General features: G+C 45.6%; 1 protein-coding gene across 2 annotated transcripts in view; it reads right to left on the bottom strand.

Annotated features, from left to right (window-relative positions):
• ETV6 (ETS variant transcription factor 6) overlaps positions 1 to 15,646 on the bottom strand; it is a 93,631-nt gene extending 77,985 nt beyond the window's left edge. Inside the window, exon 1 of one of the 2 annotated variants that reach the window (XM_050324287.1) lies at positions 15,417 to 15,646. In XM_050324287.1, the coding sequence (XP_050180244.1) occupies positions 15,417 to 15,449 (33 nt within the window). In that variant the 5' untranslated portion in view covers positions 15,450 to 15,646. The remainder of the gene's footprint in view (positions 1 to 15,416) is intronic. The other variant, XM_050324286.1, reaches the window with a different exon arrangement.
• Positions 15,647 to 16,225: the final 579 nt, after the last annotated feature.

The following is a 16,225-nucleotide window of genomic DNA, read 5'->3' as shown; positions in this document are numbered from 1 at the left end:
CTGGCTCTCACTGCAGCCACTCCACCAACACCCATATTCGCTGCCTAATCCCAGTTCACGTCCTGCACCGTGTCCCTCCAAGCAAAATATGAAATCAGCAGGAAACAGAGAGAGTTCAGGGACTCCACGCTGCTGCCGAGTCCAAGCCTGCTCATTCACCACCACAAATAAATTTAGTACAGCAGAGAGGGCCTGACAGAAGGGGTGCTCTGCACCACCAGGCTCACGAGCCCATTGGCTTCAGCTCTTTTCTGTCCTCCCCTCCACTGCCCTTTTGAACCTGAAACACAGTCTACAGGCAGATGGGAACAGCACCTCAGCCATCCAGCACTTCAATCCATTCCAGTGGTACCTAAGTTTGTAGCACAATTTAGGCCATGAGGGGAAGGGGTCTTTTTGTCCCCCCCTACACACAGAACAAGAGGACTCTGCTGCAAGCCAAAGCCTGTACTAGGAACACCGAACAAGCCCTTTTCTACCAACAATAAAGTCCCACTGTCAAAAATTCCTACCATCTGCTTTTCATTCTTCCCTATAATGGAAAAATGCTATTTTTAAAACAGAATTTGTCTGCAGTCTTAACTTCTTTTCTTTCTAATAAACATTTTTACCTCCATAAGTAGATGTCACTCAGAAAACAGGCTGTAGATACAGGGAAAAGCTGGCTCAGGAGACCACAACCAAGAACACTGAGAGGTAAACCTCCCCGACACTGGTATCTCCACTTCCCAATTTCACTATTCAAAAGAAATGACACATTCTTACTAAAAATAAATAAACCTGATATCCAGCATCCATTAAGGGAAAAAAACCCCAAACTGATAATTTTGATTGAACTGGATTAGGAAGCAACTACAGAGGCAAAGCTGAGAAAATAAAGAGCCTTTCATAAGCAGTTGTACATGAATTTATGTATTTTAAAAAAGGGACTGAATAAGTCTCACTTTAAGCATGGTTTAAGGAGGTTTTGTTAGCTGAACTTCTGCTTTATTTATGAACTACATGCTTTAAAGTCAACACATCATCGTGCGGGTGAATGCCTAAAAACTGCCTTGTGAAATGTCTGGAATTAATATTGTGTATGTGTAGTGGATTAGCCAGACCTCAGGTTAATTGAAAAGTCAGAGTGTTAAAGGAATAGCTAAATAGACAAGAGTAATGTGGTAGCTTTGAAATGAGCTTAAAATGCTTCGGCCTACAGGTCTTGTCGGATCCACGCTCAGAATAGAAACTGCGAAATCCATTCACGGGATCTGTACACACATTACAAAAAGAGTTAATTTGCTGAGTGCTTTGATTCACCTGTAGTAGTGCAAAAAGGCAATGACACTCACAGCTTCTCCTCCCCGTGACTCATCAGCACCTCCACATCACACAGGGCTCCCACTGAACTGTGAGAGTGGGCAGGTTTGCTCAGGGATCCCAAAGATAACGCACTTCCAGGGCTTTGAACTCCCTGGGCCATAGCCCACATTTCCCATGCACTCATTCCTAAAGAAAGGGCACCACTTGAGCTCTCTCCCTTGCGTGGGATCCCCATCCTGTCACCAGATCTGCGTGGTATCTGCACAGGCACAGTGCCCCACTGAAGCCACAGGCACAGAGGGGCATCTGCACAGAGCTGAATTTAGGCTCAGGAGTTCAGCTGCTGCAGATGAAGCCACTGCCCAATTTTTATTCTGGAGTAGCTCCCTATACAGAGACAATTCTGGAATCACAGTATTTTTGTTCCAGCATAATTATGTTGCTAGTAACGTGGGCAATTTATTCCACGCTTCATATGATGGTTTGTATTCCCTGAGGGATTTATTTTGTTAAGTATAAGCATCATTTAGTTTTTCTTCCTTTTTTTTTTTTTTTTTTTAAGGATAGAAATCTTTCCATCTAAAAATTCTAACCAGATGTGAATTTCAGACTTCCAAATTTGGGAATGTTCAGATCAAGAGCTGTTGTTCGAGTCTTTTAGCCATAATAATCACTGCAAACATAAAAGTTTTCAATTATTTCCCCCTCAAACCATCAAGATGCTCAACCTTTATTTGGTCAAAACCAAGCCCAGGTCTGGAAAATCCCAGGAGACATTTACAGGACCCAGGCTTAAACCACAGAGCCTTAGATTACATGAGTTTTGCACAATTGTGGTAATTTGGTTATTAAAGTTCAGCAAAACTTTTGATGTAAATCTCGTGTATGGCAATTACTTGAGTGAGCTAAGGCTCAGTTTCAAAATTAGCACCTGTACCTCCCATGGATTTGCATCACAAATTGCAGGTTTCTAAGGAGGAGAGAGGATGTTCCTCTGCCTTTCTTTAGCTGGGCTCTGTCACTCTAATCCTGACCTTCTGAGGTGTTGAAGAGATGAGCAAACCCCTTCTGAACCATCAGTTCTGTCTGCCCTCTGCATCTCCCAAAACAAAAGAGGAAAAATGAGAAAATATTCCTTGTACTGCAGCTCTAGCTTTCTGCTACTTAATAAATTTAATTCAGCCTTTTATTAAATGGTTTAACCATTTAATAAATCGTAAGGTAGACATTATTTAAATCAATCTTAACCCTTCTGGCTATGGAATTAAGATGTTAACCCAACGCTTATCAATTTAGTAGTACCTTTATGGCAGTGACCACTTGAAAGTAAATGTCACAGTGAACAGCATGTACTGCACATAACATTATGATATATATAATCTATATTGCACTTAGTGCAGCATATAACAATAACATAATACATTTGGACTAAAATTTATGAGCTGGAAGTTATGTCAGTCACAATTAGGAATGGAAACTCCCACTAGTTCTAATCAGAGTGGATTAAGTCCTGATGCTAAGACTGCAACACTCACAAAAATCCTGGATCTATAGAGGGAAAGAAACAAAATTATATAAAATCCTGAGATATTCTCCTGAAATTTGTTCTCTCAAACAATCTCCTGGAGAAAATCCAACCCAGGTATAATTCTGAATCATATTCTTCCCGAATCATATTCTTCCCAAATCAGTGGCCAAGACCCTAAGATGATCAACATGCCCAGGGGGATACAGTGACCTGAGGTTGGTCTTCATCCTGCTGCCTGAAAGGGTTTGCTTGGTGCCCTGTGCTGTCTCTCTGTGACTGTTCTGAGCTCACCTGGAGGTTCAGGAGTCTCTTTTCAAGGCAATGGCATCTAATTCCTCACAGTTCAGATGTCTCTTTGCTCCACCTTCTGTATCCCCAATGATAAGGCAGGTTCTACAAGTGAGATGTTGACATCCTTTACGCCAGCTGTGTCCTGGCTGACAGCTTGGGTGATTCCAGTGGGTTGGCATGAGTGGGAACAGCCCTGCAGTTTGTGTTCAGTAAAAAACACTGTTTATGATGCCCTGAAAGAAGGAAATGGTAAGGAAGCCATTGCCATGCTTATCATTAAGCATATGCTTAAATGTCTTACTGAACAAACGCCCAAAGCACCAGGCTAAAACCAAACAGGTTGTCAGTCCCATCTTAGGACTGTGGGTGCTAAATAAGCACCCCTTTTCACCCCTGCTCCTCTCCTCTGCCTCAGTTTTCCCATTAGAAAAACCAAGGAAATTACACTGATTTGCTTTTCAAGGCCTTTGGAAACAGCAGCTGAAAGGTGAACCAAAAAGCTTCCTCACTCCACCAAGGACCCAAGGAGGTGTCTTTCAAGTAAGGAGTTTAATCAGTCTCAGGAAGGGCGTTCTAAAAGCTGGAGGAAGGACCCAAAGCATCACTGGACCAGTAACAACCATCCACATTACAGATCTGCACCAGGAGAATACACAGCTACCTGGTCCCTCCTGCCAGGGTCAGAGCATGACCCAAGACATGATATGAGTTTTTCCTCACATCTCCTCCATAATTTTTATAAGGGCTGAAGGTTCACTACAGACACGTGCAGACTTCCCAGTGTTCATCAGGTCTGACTAACACAGCTGGAAGAATTTGTTTAGCCGGTGGACAGCAGTGATTTTTACAAGAGTGACACTTTGCTGCACAGCAACACTTAGACTGCACTGCCAACACACTGTCTGCTATTCTCGTCCATGCAAAGCACTGATACAGCTTCAAAAAGATTTCCCTTCCTTTCTCTGGCCTGTACTCCCACACTTTCAGGAAGCTGTTTGAGCCTCCCAGCCTCTCATTTTCTAATCTGCTATTCCTATATGGACACACACACACACACACAGACCTCGGCAACTCTGCTTCAAACCACAGGGGGCAAAGCATCCCCAGCCACCTCAGGACCATGGGAGTGGGCAGGACTGCACATGAACAGCCAGCAGCACTGCTGGAGGTGTCAGTGGTGAGTGAGACCCGGGTTCAAGAAATGCAGAGCAAGGTGCATTTTTTTTTTTCTCATTGCAAAGTGCAAGCAAAATTTTCCAGGGGTCCCCCAGGGAAAGAAAACTCTTCCAGGAACCTCACCCCTTGCCCTTTCTCAACTCATTTAAGAACCCACATTTTTTCACAGGGATAACCCACAGCCAGGCAAGATGCTCAAACAGAGCTTCCTCTCCCTCAGCACTTCCAACTGCCTTTCCGAAAAGCTTCTAAGTGCAGCTCAAACTGGCACCCAACTTCCCAAGAAAACCTTCTCTCAGGAGTAAAACATGCAGGAACAGTCTTTGGCAGTAAGGGGAGCAGAAAAATGTGACTGGTGAAGAGTTGGAGATAATGATGATTATTATTATTATTTACTGGGCTGAAAACATCCTCCCACACACACAAACACACCTTTCTTTGTCTGCTGCTCGAGCTGATCTAATTCAAGAACAGATCTAGCAAAAACAAATCTCAGAAACTAAAGCAAGCCCAGCAGGAGAAGCTCCAGAATCCTCTGGGCATCTGCACAGATAACCTAAGAGGGATATACAAACAGCTGCTGCAGCCTGGAAAGGGCCTGTTCTCAAATAAGGCAGCACACACAAATTGTTTCAGCCTACAAAAGGAAAATGAAGGCAGTAATGCCTGGGAGCTGACTGTGAGGTCAGAGCTGCTGCCCCTTAACACAGCTGACAGTCCACACCACCAGTGACACAGGACCACTGGCAGGAGAAGCAGGGAGAGCAATGCACAGATATTCAGCAGGGCTGGTGTAGAAGCTACATTTCTAAACTAAGGATTTCTAGTCTTACCTAATTTGTTGCCACCCCCCCAAAAAAATTCAAAATTTAAAAATTAATACTGCACTTTTGTATCTGATAATCACAATGCCCCAAGAATTAATGGCTATCTGTTCACCAAGAAGGGAATAGAAGTTCCTTCCTTTTTTTAATTAAACTCAACAAAACCATTCAGCATCAAAGAAAGGACGTCACAAATACCTTTCACATCAAACAGCACATATACCAAGTTCCCAGGAAAGTCAGGCTCAAAGAGCCAAGGAGTCCTTCATGGACTGAACATAACACTTCCATGTTTGCACGTGCTGAGGACACAATTTTAATAGAAATTCTAAAATCATCTCTAGATTAGGCCATGTGGGACAGACTTCCTCCCCTGCCCCCGGGAGGGTTCATGCCTTGCTGCATGGTTAAACAGGTCCAGACTGTCAGTCAGCATCAGTGGTACAGAACAGCAGAGATCTGCAGTGAACGTGGGGAGCTTTGGCTTTCAGTGTTTGCAGTTTTATTTCAGGAGCTAAGTAGCTGAGTGCAAAGGACACACAAGCATTTGCAGGGTGAGTTTTTTGGGTTTTTTTTTTTAGCCAGCTCACTTTCTAGTGCTACCTGCCCACTAACTGCACTAGCACAGGATAGTGGAGAAATAGCTCAACTTGCACTGAAGGTAAACATTTAGTGTACAGACTGTCCCACAGCAAGGTCCTGTCTGCCAGCTTACTCATTTCTTAATGGCTGTGTGGAGAAAACCAAAGCCCAGGCACTCAATAAACAACCCCTTCCTCATCAATTTTCTCAGCTATTAGGAATTAAAAAGAAGAGTCAGGGACTAAAAGGCAAAAAGGTTGAACTATCCAATCAAAAGAGTCACTCCAACACAGGCTTCAGGCATGTCGATGGAATAAATTCATGGAATTGCCCCTGGATTGTATAACACCTGTTCATCAGCCACCCAGTGGCTCATGTGGGTACATATTTGTTCCATCTAAGGAAACCCATCCTTGTCTTGCAAGGAACTGTGTTCACTTGTCTCTTATCAGACATCAGAAGAGGTGTGGCTGACACAGCAAGAAGCATTTAAATTATCTAAAAATCTCGCTATTTTTTCCATCCTCCCTCAGACAAATCTTGGGAGAAAACCTCGAGAAATAAAACAGGTCAGGGAACTTTATGCCAACAAATAGCAGCACAGCCCAAGAGGAGAATCAAGGAACTTCCCAAACAAAATTCACTGAGAAGTCCTTCATAACCTGAAGAACATTCCTCTTATGAATTTCAGATGGTCAGGTTACCTCTGCTGAGGAAATATCACAACAAGATCAAGAACAGAGCAGAAGGTCTGATTCACAGGAGAGGTTTTCTCAACTGTTATTTTTCCACCTGCCAGAGGCATCTGGACAAAGTCAAGCACCAAAGTATTTAAGTTCCTAAATGGAAGTGCAAAAGCACAGGAGTTCTGGTCAGCTCAAAGGTCTGTCGAAGCTGGTACCACATTTCCAGCAACACCCAACAGGATCAGAGGAATAAACTCTCCCTTGCCCACAGCCCCAGAAATCCACAGGTTAGGGGCTTTCTGAGTTTTTTTTGTGACCACAGCTGTTATCTTTGCAATATCTCTCCATACAATGAGAAATAACCCTTTGCAATTCAGCTTCTCCCTCTCTAAAAGCCACGTTTTAGACCATCTAAAGCAAATTTTTATGATTTTCACAGGAGCCTGCAATGGACCCAGCTGCTTGACATTCCTGCCACAGCAAACTCCTTGCCATCACTTCCTAATTCCTTCCCTTTCAGCCCCACCCTATTTTCCTGGCTCCTGTTTTTCTTCCTACAGTCCCTCCAGCCCCAGATATATAGGAAGACAGATCCCAGATCTCTGTTTGGTTCAAGCCCCTCCCTTCTCCACGTGTGCAGAGTCTCCCCCATGGCAAAGCTTGCATCTTTTGCTGAACACTTTTAAATTTCGGAGTGTCTTCTGTGAGCACAGATGGGCTGAGAGCAGCACACCTCAGGAACCTCGGAGGAAATCAAGACTAGGATAAGTTTTCTCAGAAAATCCACGGGGGAAAAATTCTGAATTAAAAAATGTCTATTTTTCAAGTATATGTAGTAATTTTCTTTCCTCCAGAAGTATAGATACCAACCAAGTCATTCATTTTTTTTTTGAGCAAGTAATTTGAACAAAAATATTCTGCAGACCAGTCAAAAGTGGCTCTTTTTCTCAGCCATACAGAAAGCAATCCAAAAATGGAACTTCAGCCATCCCCAAGAGCTGTAATTCTAACCAATTCTACTAATTAATTCCCTTAATTTTGGAGGGTTTCTTTTAAAAACTGAGATTTTAAAGTTCTTTTTTCCTCATTCAAAACAAACTGAGAAATGTGAAACTGAAGTGTACTGAGATCCAGCCATAACTACATCAGCAGAAAGTAATTTTGAAGGTAAATCCCAAGCACAACACTTAGTGCCAAAGCATTCAAGAAAGTTCTACCACTCAAACAAGTGAGGCCCACTATTGCACACCCGGACTCCAAGCCAGCTTCTAGTGACAGATACAGGTAGAATATTTTCTTCTTTCACTTTAGTCAATTAGTTCATTACAATGACTGGTTTACCCAAAGTTGGAAAATGCTTCAGTCACAGAAACAGAAAGTTTGTTTTCTTCCTGCGGTCAACCAAAATGAGGGGGGAGGGAGCAAATAATAGGAGATGAACATGACAGAAAACAACCAGTGTGATAAAAAAAGGATAGTATTTCATGTGCTTAATAAAAAGCTTGTTATTTATTACGTAATATTAGCCCAAAATGTACCAGATACTTCCATTTCATGCACAAAAATAAAACCTTTCTTATTAGAACTACTTTTAATGCTCAGGGTTTTGATGTAGGAGACTGCACTTGTAATTAAATTCACTGCAAAGCCAAGTGTAGTCTATCAGAAACAGCACATAAAATTAAAAAAATAAAAAAACAAATCAATCATCCAGAAAAGAAAGTAATTTGTTATTTTCCAAAATAAAAACCTAACCAGCCTCTTGCTAGCAATCTCTAGTTCTAGCAATCCTGACTTCACAAGTCTCTGAGTCACAAACTCTTCCTCAGGTCTCTTCCCATGAACAATTAACCAGTCTGCTTGAAATCAAAGACTGCTGGCACTGAGACTGAGGAAACAATTCAGAGGAGACGAGCACTTCAGACCATCCTTCCAGGGTGCAAAATTTTACACTGAAGCATCTGAATGCCTGTACATCACCAGAGCAAGGCTATCTTGCCTGCAACCTGATTCCCAAAAGAAAAGAAGTCTCTGTTTCAGGGAAGGCTTCCCAAACAGAAAACACAATCTTTCCCCAGGGAAAGGTTTTCCCCTCATACAGGCTGTTAATCTTAATATCTTCCTCATATTCCTCTACCCTCTTTTTAAATCCATTTGTACTTTCAGCCTTCACACCATCCTGCAGCACTGAGTTCCAGAACTTCACACAGATGGAAGGAGTACTTGTTTTAATCTTCCTGGCCAGTGATTTCATTGCCTGCTCTAGTTTTGTACTATCAGAAATTGCTCTCCACACTACACTGTTGTGCAATTTTACAGATTTCTATTATAACTCCCTCAGCAGTCTCCAAGCCAAAAAGGTACTTTGCAATGTAGTTTTTTTTTTCCTATGGAAGTTTCCCCAGGCAACTTCACTGCTCACTCCTGTGTCTTTTTCAGTGCCACTGCAAACCTGCCTAATGGTCAGGAGAGCAGAGCGTAATCAGGACTGATACACATCACAGATTCAAACTTCAGTACACAGATCATTTCTATTTTACTACCTGCTGCTTTCCCACCATGCTTTTACTTGCCTATTTCACTCCAGACTGAAAACTGAATTCAGCAGTCTCTCGTATTCAGTAATCAAACCATTTCCCAAAATATGAACCCAGATGCCAGACCAGTTCTGCGAGGTCAATCAGCAAACAGAACTGAACAGCTCAAAGACACCTCACTGCATCTGTTAAGCAGAAAAGCCTTAAAGAGCACCCCACTCAAAACTACCAACAGAAAAAACCCAAACCCTGCAATTTCTACCTACTTCTCCAAGCCTGCAGCTACTGCCTGTCAACACGGTTCAGCTGGCTGGACTAATTGGCACTGCATACACTATCAATCCACTCTTCTCATTTTGAGGTTGTAATTTGTCCCTGTTGGGAGGTCATAAAAGCCAGCACATGGTCAGCCATGGATGGCCCTGATGACTCAGCTGGTGTGAGGTCATTTGCTAGGACACTATCACCAGTGTATTTGGGCTCAGTGTGGACTGTGCAATGTGTGAGACATAGCTCAGCCTTCTCCTGGAAGCTGCTCCCACAGTCTCCCCATCTACTCAAGCCATAAGACAATGACACAACCACTGAGAAGCACCTTGTATACCCATCAGCACTCCTGTTCCTGCAGCTTGGTGCCCTTCCTGGCACTCTCAGCAGCATCCTCATCCCTCTGGGAAAAAAAAAAAAAAAACAGTTCAGCCCTTCATTTCCTCATCCCCAAGGAGATGGCAGGTCTGTCACTGAACTGGGCATCCAGCATGTCTCCAGTCCTAACCCACTACAACTAAAAAGGATTAGCTGTCATGGTGGGAATCACAACAGAGACCTCAAAGGATGCTCCTAGAAAGTGGGAAGGAGCTCCTCAGTATGGCTGTAATGCTGGCTTGGCTTCATTTCACCTCCAAGAACATCAGCAGAGCTTCAGAGTGCTCCACCAATGACGGGAAGTACTTTTATGCGAATTCCTTTATAAGAAAAAAAGGAGAAAGATAAAAGGAAAATTCAGTTCGCAGATACAGAATGCCTTGTTGTAGCCCTACTAATTGGATAAATCTGTCTCTGAATTCTATCTATAGTACTGCTATCTCTGGCACTTTTATTAAATAAGACACTTCATTTACCTGGTAGAACTCCACGCTCCTAGATTTTCACAGAATCTTATACCCATGTAAAAAACATTCCTATTTCTGTTAATAGATGTTTTGGAGGTTCTGGCTCAAGACACAATGAAAAAATCACTTCAGCCACATTCAGCTGAAATTCAAACCATACAAAGAATTGCAACTTCTCCTGCATTTCATCAGTTTTAAGGATACTTCTGACCGGATGCCAGCTGGTTTTCTCCTGATTAAACTCTCAAAACAAGTAATTTACAATTTCTTGATCAGACCCTACTAGAGCTAGCCAGAAAAAGCCCAAAACAAGACCTATGACAAAAGCAGAAACAAAAAAACCCAAGCAAAAACCGCCCAAGAAATCACTCATTGTTCGCACTGTACAATCACATTTATTTTAAAATTAAACATCTAAACTCAGGATTTAATACTAGCCACTTGTCAATAGTTCAACAAGCCAGGTCCAGCTGTCAGATTGAACATGTGGAGCTGTACCAATATCTGGCCCTTGCAGTTCCACCCAGTGCTACTCCTGTTCCATGTGCAAACATTCCACGGAACACCGACACACACACACTGCAGTCAGAACCTCTCTCATACCAATTTTTTTCTCCAGACTGCCTTAACTAGGGAAGTGTTTGCAAACTACAGAAGAACAGCATGGAAGCAAAGACACTGCATGTGGCTTAACAAGGAATAACCTTTGGAAAATCATTCAGGTGAAGAATTATTTACAGCTTTCCTTAATTGCTATACCCAGTTCACTTTGGAGCTCAGTAGCATTACAGAAGATGAGCAATAGCATCATCAGTAAAAAGCTTAACTCTAGTCTTGAGACTTGCCAGAAGACAACTCCCCAACATTAGAACCAATATGGTCTAAATTTGGCTTGGGTTGTAGATCTGAAAAATACCCCCCACTTGCAGGAATCAGTTGCCACAACTCCACTATTAAAGGCACAGAAGTTTTGGTGGCCTGTCCGGTCTCCTTGCTCAGGCTGTACCTGAGCACATAACCTGGAACTTGGCTTGGCTTTTCCATGAATGCCTAGAGGAACATCCCACCCGTGGGCTGTTCTGGGTGGCATCCTTCCCTCAGGAGGCACAGGGACACCTTGTGACCTAAACATTTGTTCTTGTGACAGTGCTAGCAGCTGATCACCATCCACTGTCTTTACCAGGGGGTCCTCCCTTGTCGGATGCTGAAGTTGCATTTGATCCAATAGGAAGTGATGCCCTCCTACCACCAGGAAAGAATAACACCTGGAACAACTGAGTGTGCAGCCACAGTTTGTTTCCACGCTGCATTCCAAGTACTAAGCCTTGCTACTGCCCTGCCTAGGTAAGTTCATTATTATTTTGTGTTTGTTTCACAGATACAGCCAAAGTGATCGTTTTCAGAGAAGCCCTGGATTTTGAGTTGCTGGTTCTCCAGGGATGCCCTGCTCAAGGCAGTGAACTACAAATATTCCACAACAAGCACAGGAAAAAAAACCCAAAAACAAATTATCCAATTTTTGGGTTGTAGGTCAGAACTACACGACTGGCTAAAAACACAGGTTGCCTTAGGGAGAGCCCTTTGCCACAGTAAGCACTTTATTATGAAAGCTTTAGTCAGAAGACTTCACAAGACACATACTCAAGAACCCAGATAACTTTTCTCAAAGGCAGAAACGTCACTTCTGTGTAGCTAGACAAGATTTCATCTCCTGCTTATCATAATTTTTATCAGCAGAGCACCACTCAGCCACCTCCCTCCAAAAGACACTTCGGGATGCATATAACTTTTCATTAAAGTATACTCTGTTTCTCTGGGGCATTTCAGATTCAAGGTTCTGGTTTAATGGGTTGCCTCTCAGGAAAACTGCCCTCACCTGCAGTGACACAGTGAATACTAATGCCTGGTGTTTAATTGGGGCAGTGCTAGTCAAATTTTCCTTCAGAGGGATTCAATTTAGGTGGTGCCAAGGAGTTAAGTGATTGATCAGGTGTTAAATAGTATGTACTTCTAAACACCGGTCTTCTACCTACACCCACTGAGCTTAATGAGTTCTGCCATTGGCAGCACCAGAAGGATCCTCCTCCCAGTAAAGAAGTTAATAGTAAACATTAAGGCATATATTCGGCATTAACAGACACTCAGCCTTGGCTAAGGGTAACAGGATTCTGGCTGGGTGATGCTTAACAGTCCTTCAGCATGAGAAGTCTTCAGTGGGAGAGGGCTCTTTGCAAAAACAGCATCAGTGAAGTATTAGGAGACATGACCCATCAGCTAAAAATTAAGTCAATCAGGGGAAGCCAGCTAAGACTGAAAGCTCAGACACTTTGCTGACTCTTTGCCCTTCGGCTTTTTTTATTTTTCTCCTCTCCCTTTTTTTAAAACGATTACAAAGTACATCCTCCAATCCAAAATGAGCACCCATGAGACAAGTCCTCGAGCTACAGGTTTCTGTGCTGACACTCCTGCAGCCACCACATACAGGTTAACACAAAACAAAGTGCCTGTATCCACCAGTGTGCATCTAGAAAAAGTCTCCCCTGACACCAGCTGTGAAATCTGAAGCGCAGTCAGGCTCTGTGCCTTCACTGCTGCCCACAGAAAGCACTCTCAGCTCAAGCATCAGCCAGGTGGCACACAAGGGAGCCTGGGCTCAGAGAAGCCCTGCTCTGGGAGACCTGAAGCAGCCAATCTCCCCCCATCGTCCCAGGTTTAGTTTCGCCACAACTCCACCTTTGCAAAATGTTTACACTCTCCTGGTGGCTCAGTTCTCCCATCTGTGGGAGGAGAGGTGAGGCCAAAAGGATCACTTGCCAATACTGTAATGAGTGCCAACACTGTGGTAGTGTTTACAATAATATAATCAGCTAACTACTATGGCTGGGGATCAGAGGAACAAGTTTGCTACAAACACAGATATTCCAACAACTGGGGGAAAAAAAAGTGTCTGAATATGACAACCACACCAAATGCCCCCTCTCAACCCATCCCACAGCCAAAGTTTTCAGACTCGTTTCTCAGAGAAAGGAGTTGGTAAGAACCTGGGGTATAAGCAAAGCACTGGCCTCAACTCTTTCCTGCAGCTTTCCATGGTTCGTCATCCCAGGTGCTGTGGCATCTACTGCATGCACCCCTGTCCCATGCCAGAGGAGGAAGAGGAGAAAAAAAATCCAAGCAAAAGAACAACAAAACAATGCATTTACCAGCACCACTGCTTCCAGTTCACAGGCTCCTAATGAAACCTCCTGACACCCTCGTAGCACAGCACTTGCCTACTTTTCAGAACAACACAGCAGAAGTTGAGGTGCAGTGGGGACCTTGCTCCTTAAGCTCCATGCCACCAGCCAGACTGAACACCGAAAAAGCTATCAGCTGTGCACATATAATCACACTACCAGTTAAAACACTCCTCTTAAATCCAGCTGCTGATTACAATCACCTTGAACACCGCTTGGTTGGAAGAAGAGTCCAAAACACAACGGTAGTTTGAAAAGCTGAAGTGAAAGTTACCCAGAATGGTTTGACTAATGAAGAAATGCTTTCATTTGAAGTTCACATTTCTGTCTGAAAAGTTGTACTTTCTATATTTGAAATTATCAAAATAACCACCAGAGAAGCCAGGAACAGTAGGTTTCTGTCCTCTGACAAGATAATTGGAAGGGTCTGCATGTCAACTGCACATAAACAAACTAGACATTAAAAAAATTACAGTAAGTTCAGATCATGATGTTTAGCATTGGTCACTTTAAAAAAATCAGTTTTCCAATATCTGTCTAAATGTAATAAGAAAATGTGGCGTTTATTCATTACAAGACTGAAGCAGAAGTTTGCTTCTATCTCTCCTGCCAGGTAGCTGATTCCTTACAGCAGAATTCTATAATGTACCTTACTACAGCTAGGGAAGAACCAGTTTTACAGTTCCTGAAATCAACCGTAGAATTTCTCCTGACTTCAGTGAGAGCAGAAGTAAGCCTTGTATTTTCAAAATGACACACTGAAAACAAGGAAATACAACTAACATGACACCACGTTTTCATGACATTCATTTGTGTTCTTCTGTCCAGAGAACACATCCTACCTTTCCACGGGGTTTACTAAAAAGAAAAAAAAAAAAGACAACCCGTAGTTATATCTCATTTTATATATCCAGGAATTCAATGAGTCAATTGCCCACGTTTTGCCTGCATGAGCATTTCACCGTCCTGTAACGCGCATACAATACCCCATTATCCAATTTGTCCGTCTGTGCCATGAAAAGTCAAACGAGACTCTGAGCCACGAGACTTCACGGGATACAGGCCTGACTGCATTGAACTCAGCGAGAGAAAATACACCCAGAAGCTTTCAAATTGTGTTCGTACCATATAGAACGCAAGACTCCCCCGAACGCACACCCGACAAGCGAACAAAAAGAGCATCACGCCGAATAAGTGTTTATTCCAGGCTCTTCCCCTTAGAGAGAGTCTGGAAATCATCTCTTCCTTCCAGAGTGGGAGAGACAACCAGGAAAGATCTCTCAGGCAGAATTAGTCAGGAGCAGAAGGCAGACTCCTGGCTTGCAATAAGGCAGAGTGTCTCCTAAATGAAACACAAAACTGAGGGGTGAGGAAGAGAGGAAAGCACTATTTCCACTGGGCTACTAGATGGGAAGGGTCTGGACAAAAATGGAAACTCGGTTTTGCTCCCATTGTCTTAGCTTCACGCTACCTCCACTTTAAACAAGAAACTTCACGGGGTAACCCCTTCTTCAAGAGGCTAAGGCACGGAGAAATACATTCTCCAGCCCCTGGGAGAGAGGGCCGGGCTGCGCACTCCCAGCTCCCCTACCTGCCGGCCAGCAAGTGATGCCAGTAATTGCGGCGCCTAAAAATAAATAATACTTACATAGGTATCAAGACAAAAAAATTAAAATTTAAAAAAAAAAAAAGAGAAAGAGAGCCCTACATCCCACTGCTGTTGGGTGGGAGCAGCAGCGGCTGCATCTCCCCGGACGGCAGAAAACTTTCTCCGAAGTTGCCGGCGGAAAAGGCGGGTAGGCAGCCCCGGGAGAGGCTGGCTCTGGCTCCGGGGCTCCCTTTAAAGCTCCCCGCCGTGAAGAAGCACGCCGCCGAGCCCGGGCCGTGTCCCCACGGGCGCTGACAGCCGCCGGGAGCCGGTGTGGGGAGCGCCCCGCTCCGCGACCCGCCAACGCGGGGGGGGCACCGACCCGCCGGCCCCGCACCGAAACCGCGCGGGGGGAAACAGGGCAGAGGAGAACAGTTATTGTCATCAAAACAACCCCGGGCAGAAACGCAGCGAAAAATCCACCGCCCCGAGGCGCCGGCGGGAGCGGAGCGGCGCTGACAGGGGCCGGACAGAGGGACGGGGGCTCTTACCTTGATGCAGCACTGAGCGGGAGTCTCGGACATCTCTCAGGAGGGACTCCGCGGAGCCCGGCGGGGCAGGCGCACACGGGAAGTTCTCGGGCTTTTCCCCCCCACTTTGCGCTCTCCCCTCCCGGCCCGGCGGCCCGGCCCGGCCCCTCAAGGGGGAGTTCCCGCCGGCGGCGCGGCCGGGGCCGGGGCTGGGGCTGTGGCCGGGGCTGGGGGGGCCGCCCCGCCGCCCCTCAGGGCCGGCTCCGCTCCTCGCTCCTCGCTCCGCCGCCCCCCGCGCGCGCCTCTGCCCCGCGCGCTCTCCGCCTCACGCGGAGCCGCGCGGGAAGGGCGGGGAGGGGCGCGCAGAAGGTGGGGGAGGGCGCGGCCCCGCTCCCCGCCGGTGTTTTCCTTCCTGGAAAAGAGGGAAACCGAAAGGCGGCAGCGGGGGCCGGGCCGGGCCGGGCATCACGCCCCGCCCCGCGCCACCGCTCATTGATCCGGAGTTTCGGGGCCGAGCCTGACGTGGGTTCCCGGCACCCGCACCGCCCCTTAAAGGGGCCGCGCCGGCGGGAACGGCCGCAGCGGGCAGGGACGGGCCGGGGCGCGCCGGCGGCGGGGCCGGTGCCGCCGGGCGGGCCGGGAGCGCGGCTCGCTTTGGCCGGCGCTCTGGGGTGCCGATGCGGGCCGGTCCGAGCGGAGGCGAGGCCCGAAGGGCGCAGTGGGGGCCGTGTCGCTCTGTATGAGCGTTTGACCCCACGCGGTGCCGCCGCCCCCGCCAGAGCTCGCGTGGGGCCTTTCAGCCTCTCCCGCAGGTCCCGGGGCGGGCAGCG

Source organism: Myiozetetes cayanensis, unplaced genomic scaffold, assembly GCF_022539395.1.
Source record: "Myiozetetes cayanensis isolate MyiCay16 unplaced genomic scaffold, myiCay2020 scf3, whole genome shotgun sequence".
In the NCBI taxonomy this organism is placed as follows: Eukaryota; Metazoa; Chordata; class Aves; order Passeriformes; family Tyrannidae; genus Myiozetetes; species Myiozetetes cayanensis.
The sequence above is the reverse complement of the archived record's forward strand: the minus strand, read 5'-3'. Positions and strand labels throughout refer to the sequence as shown.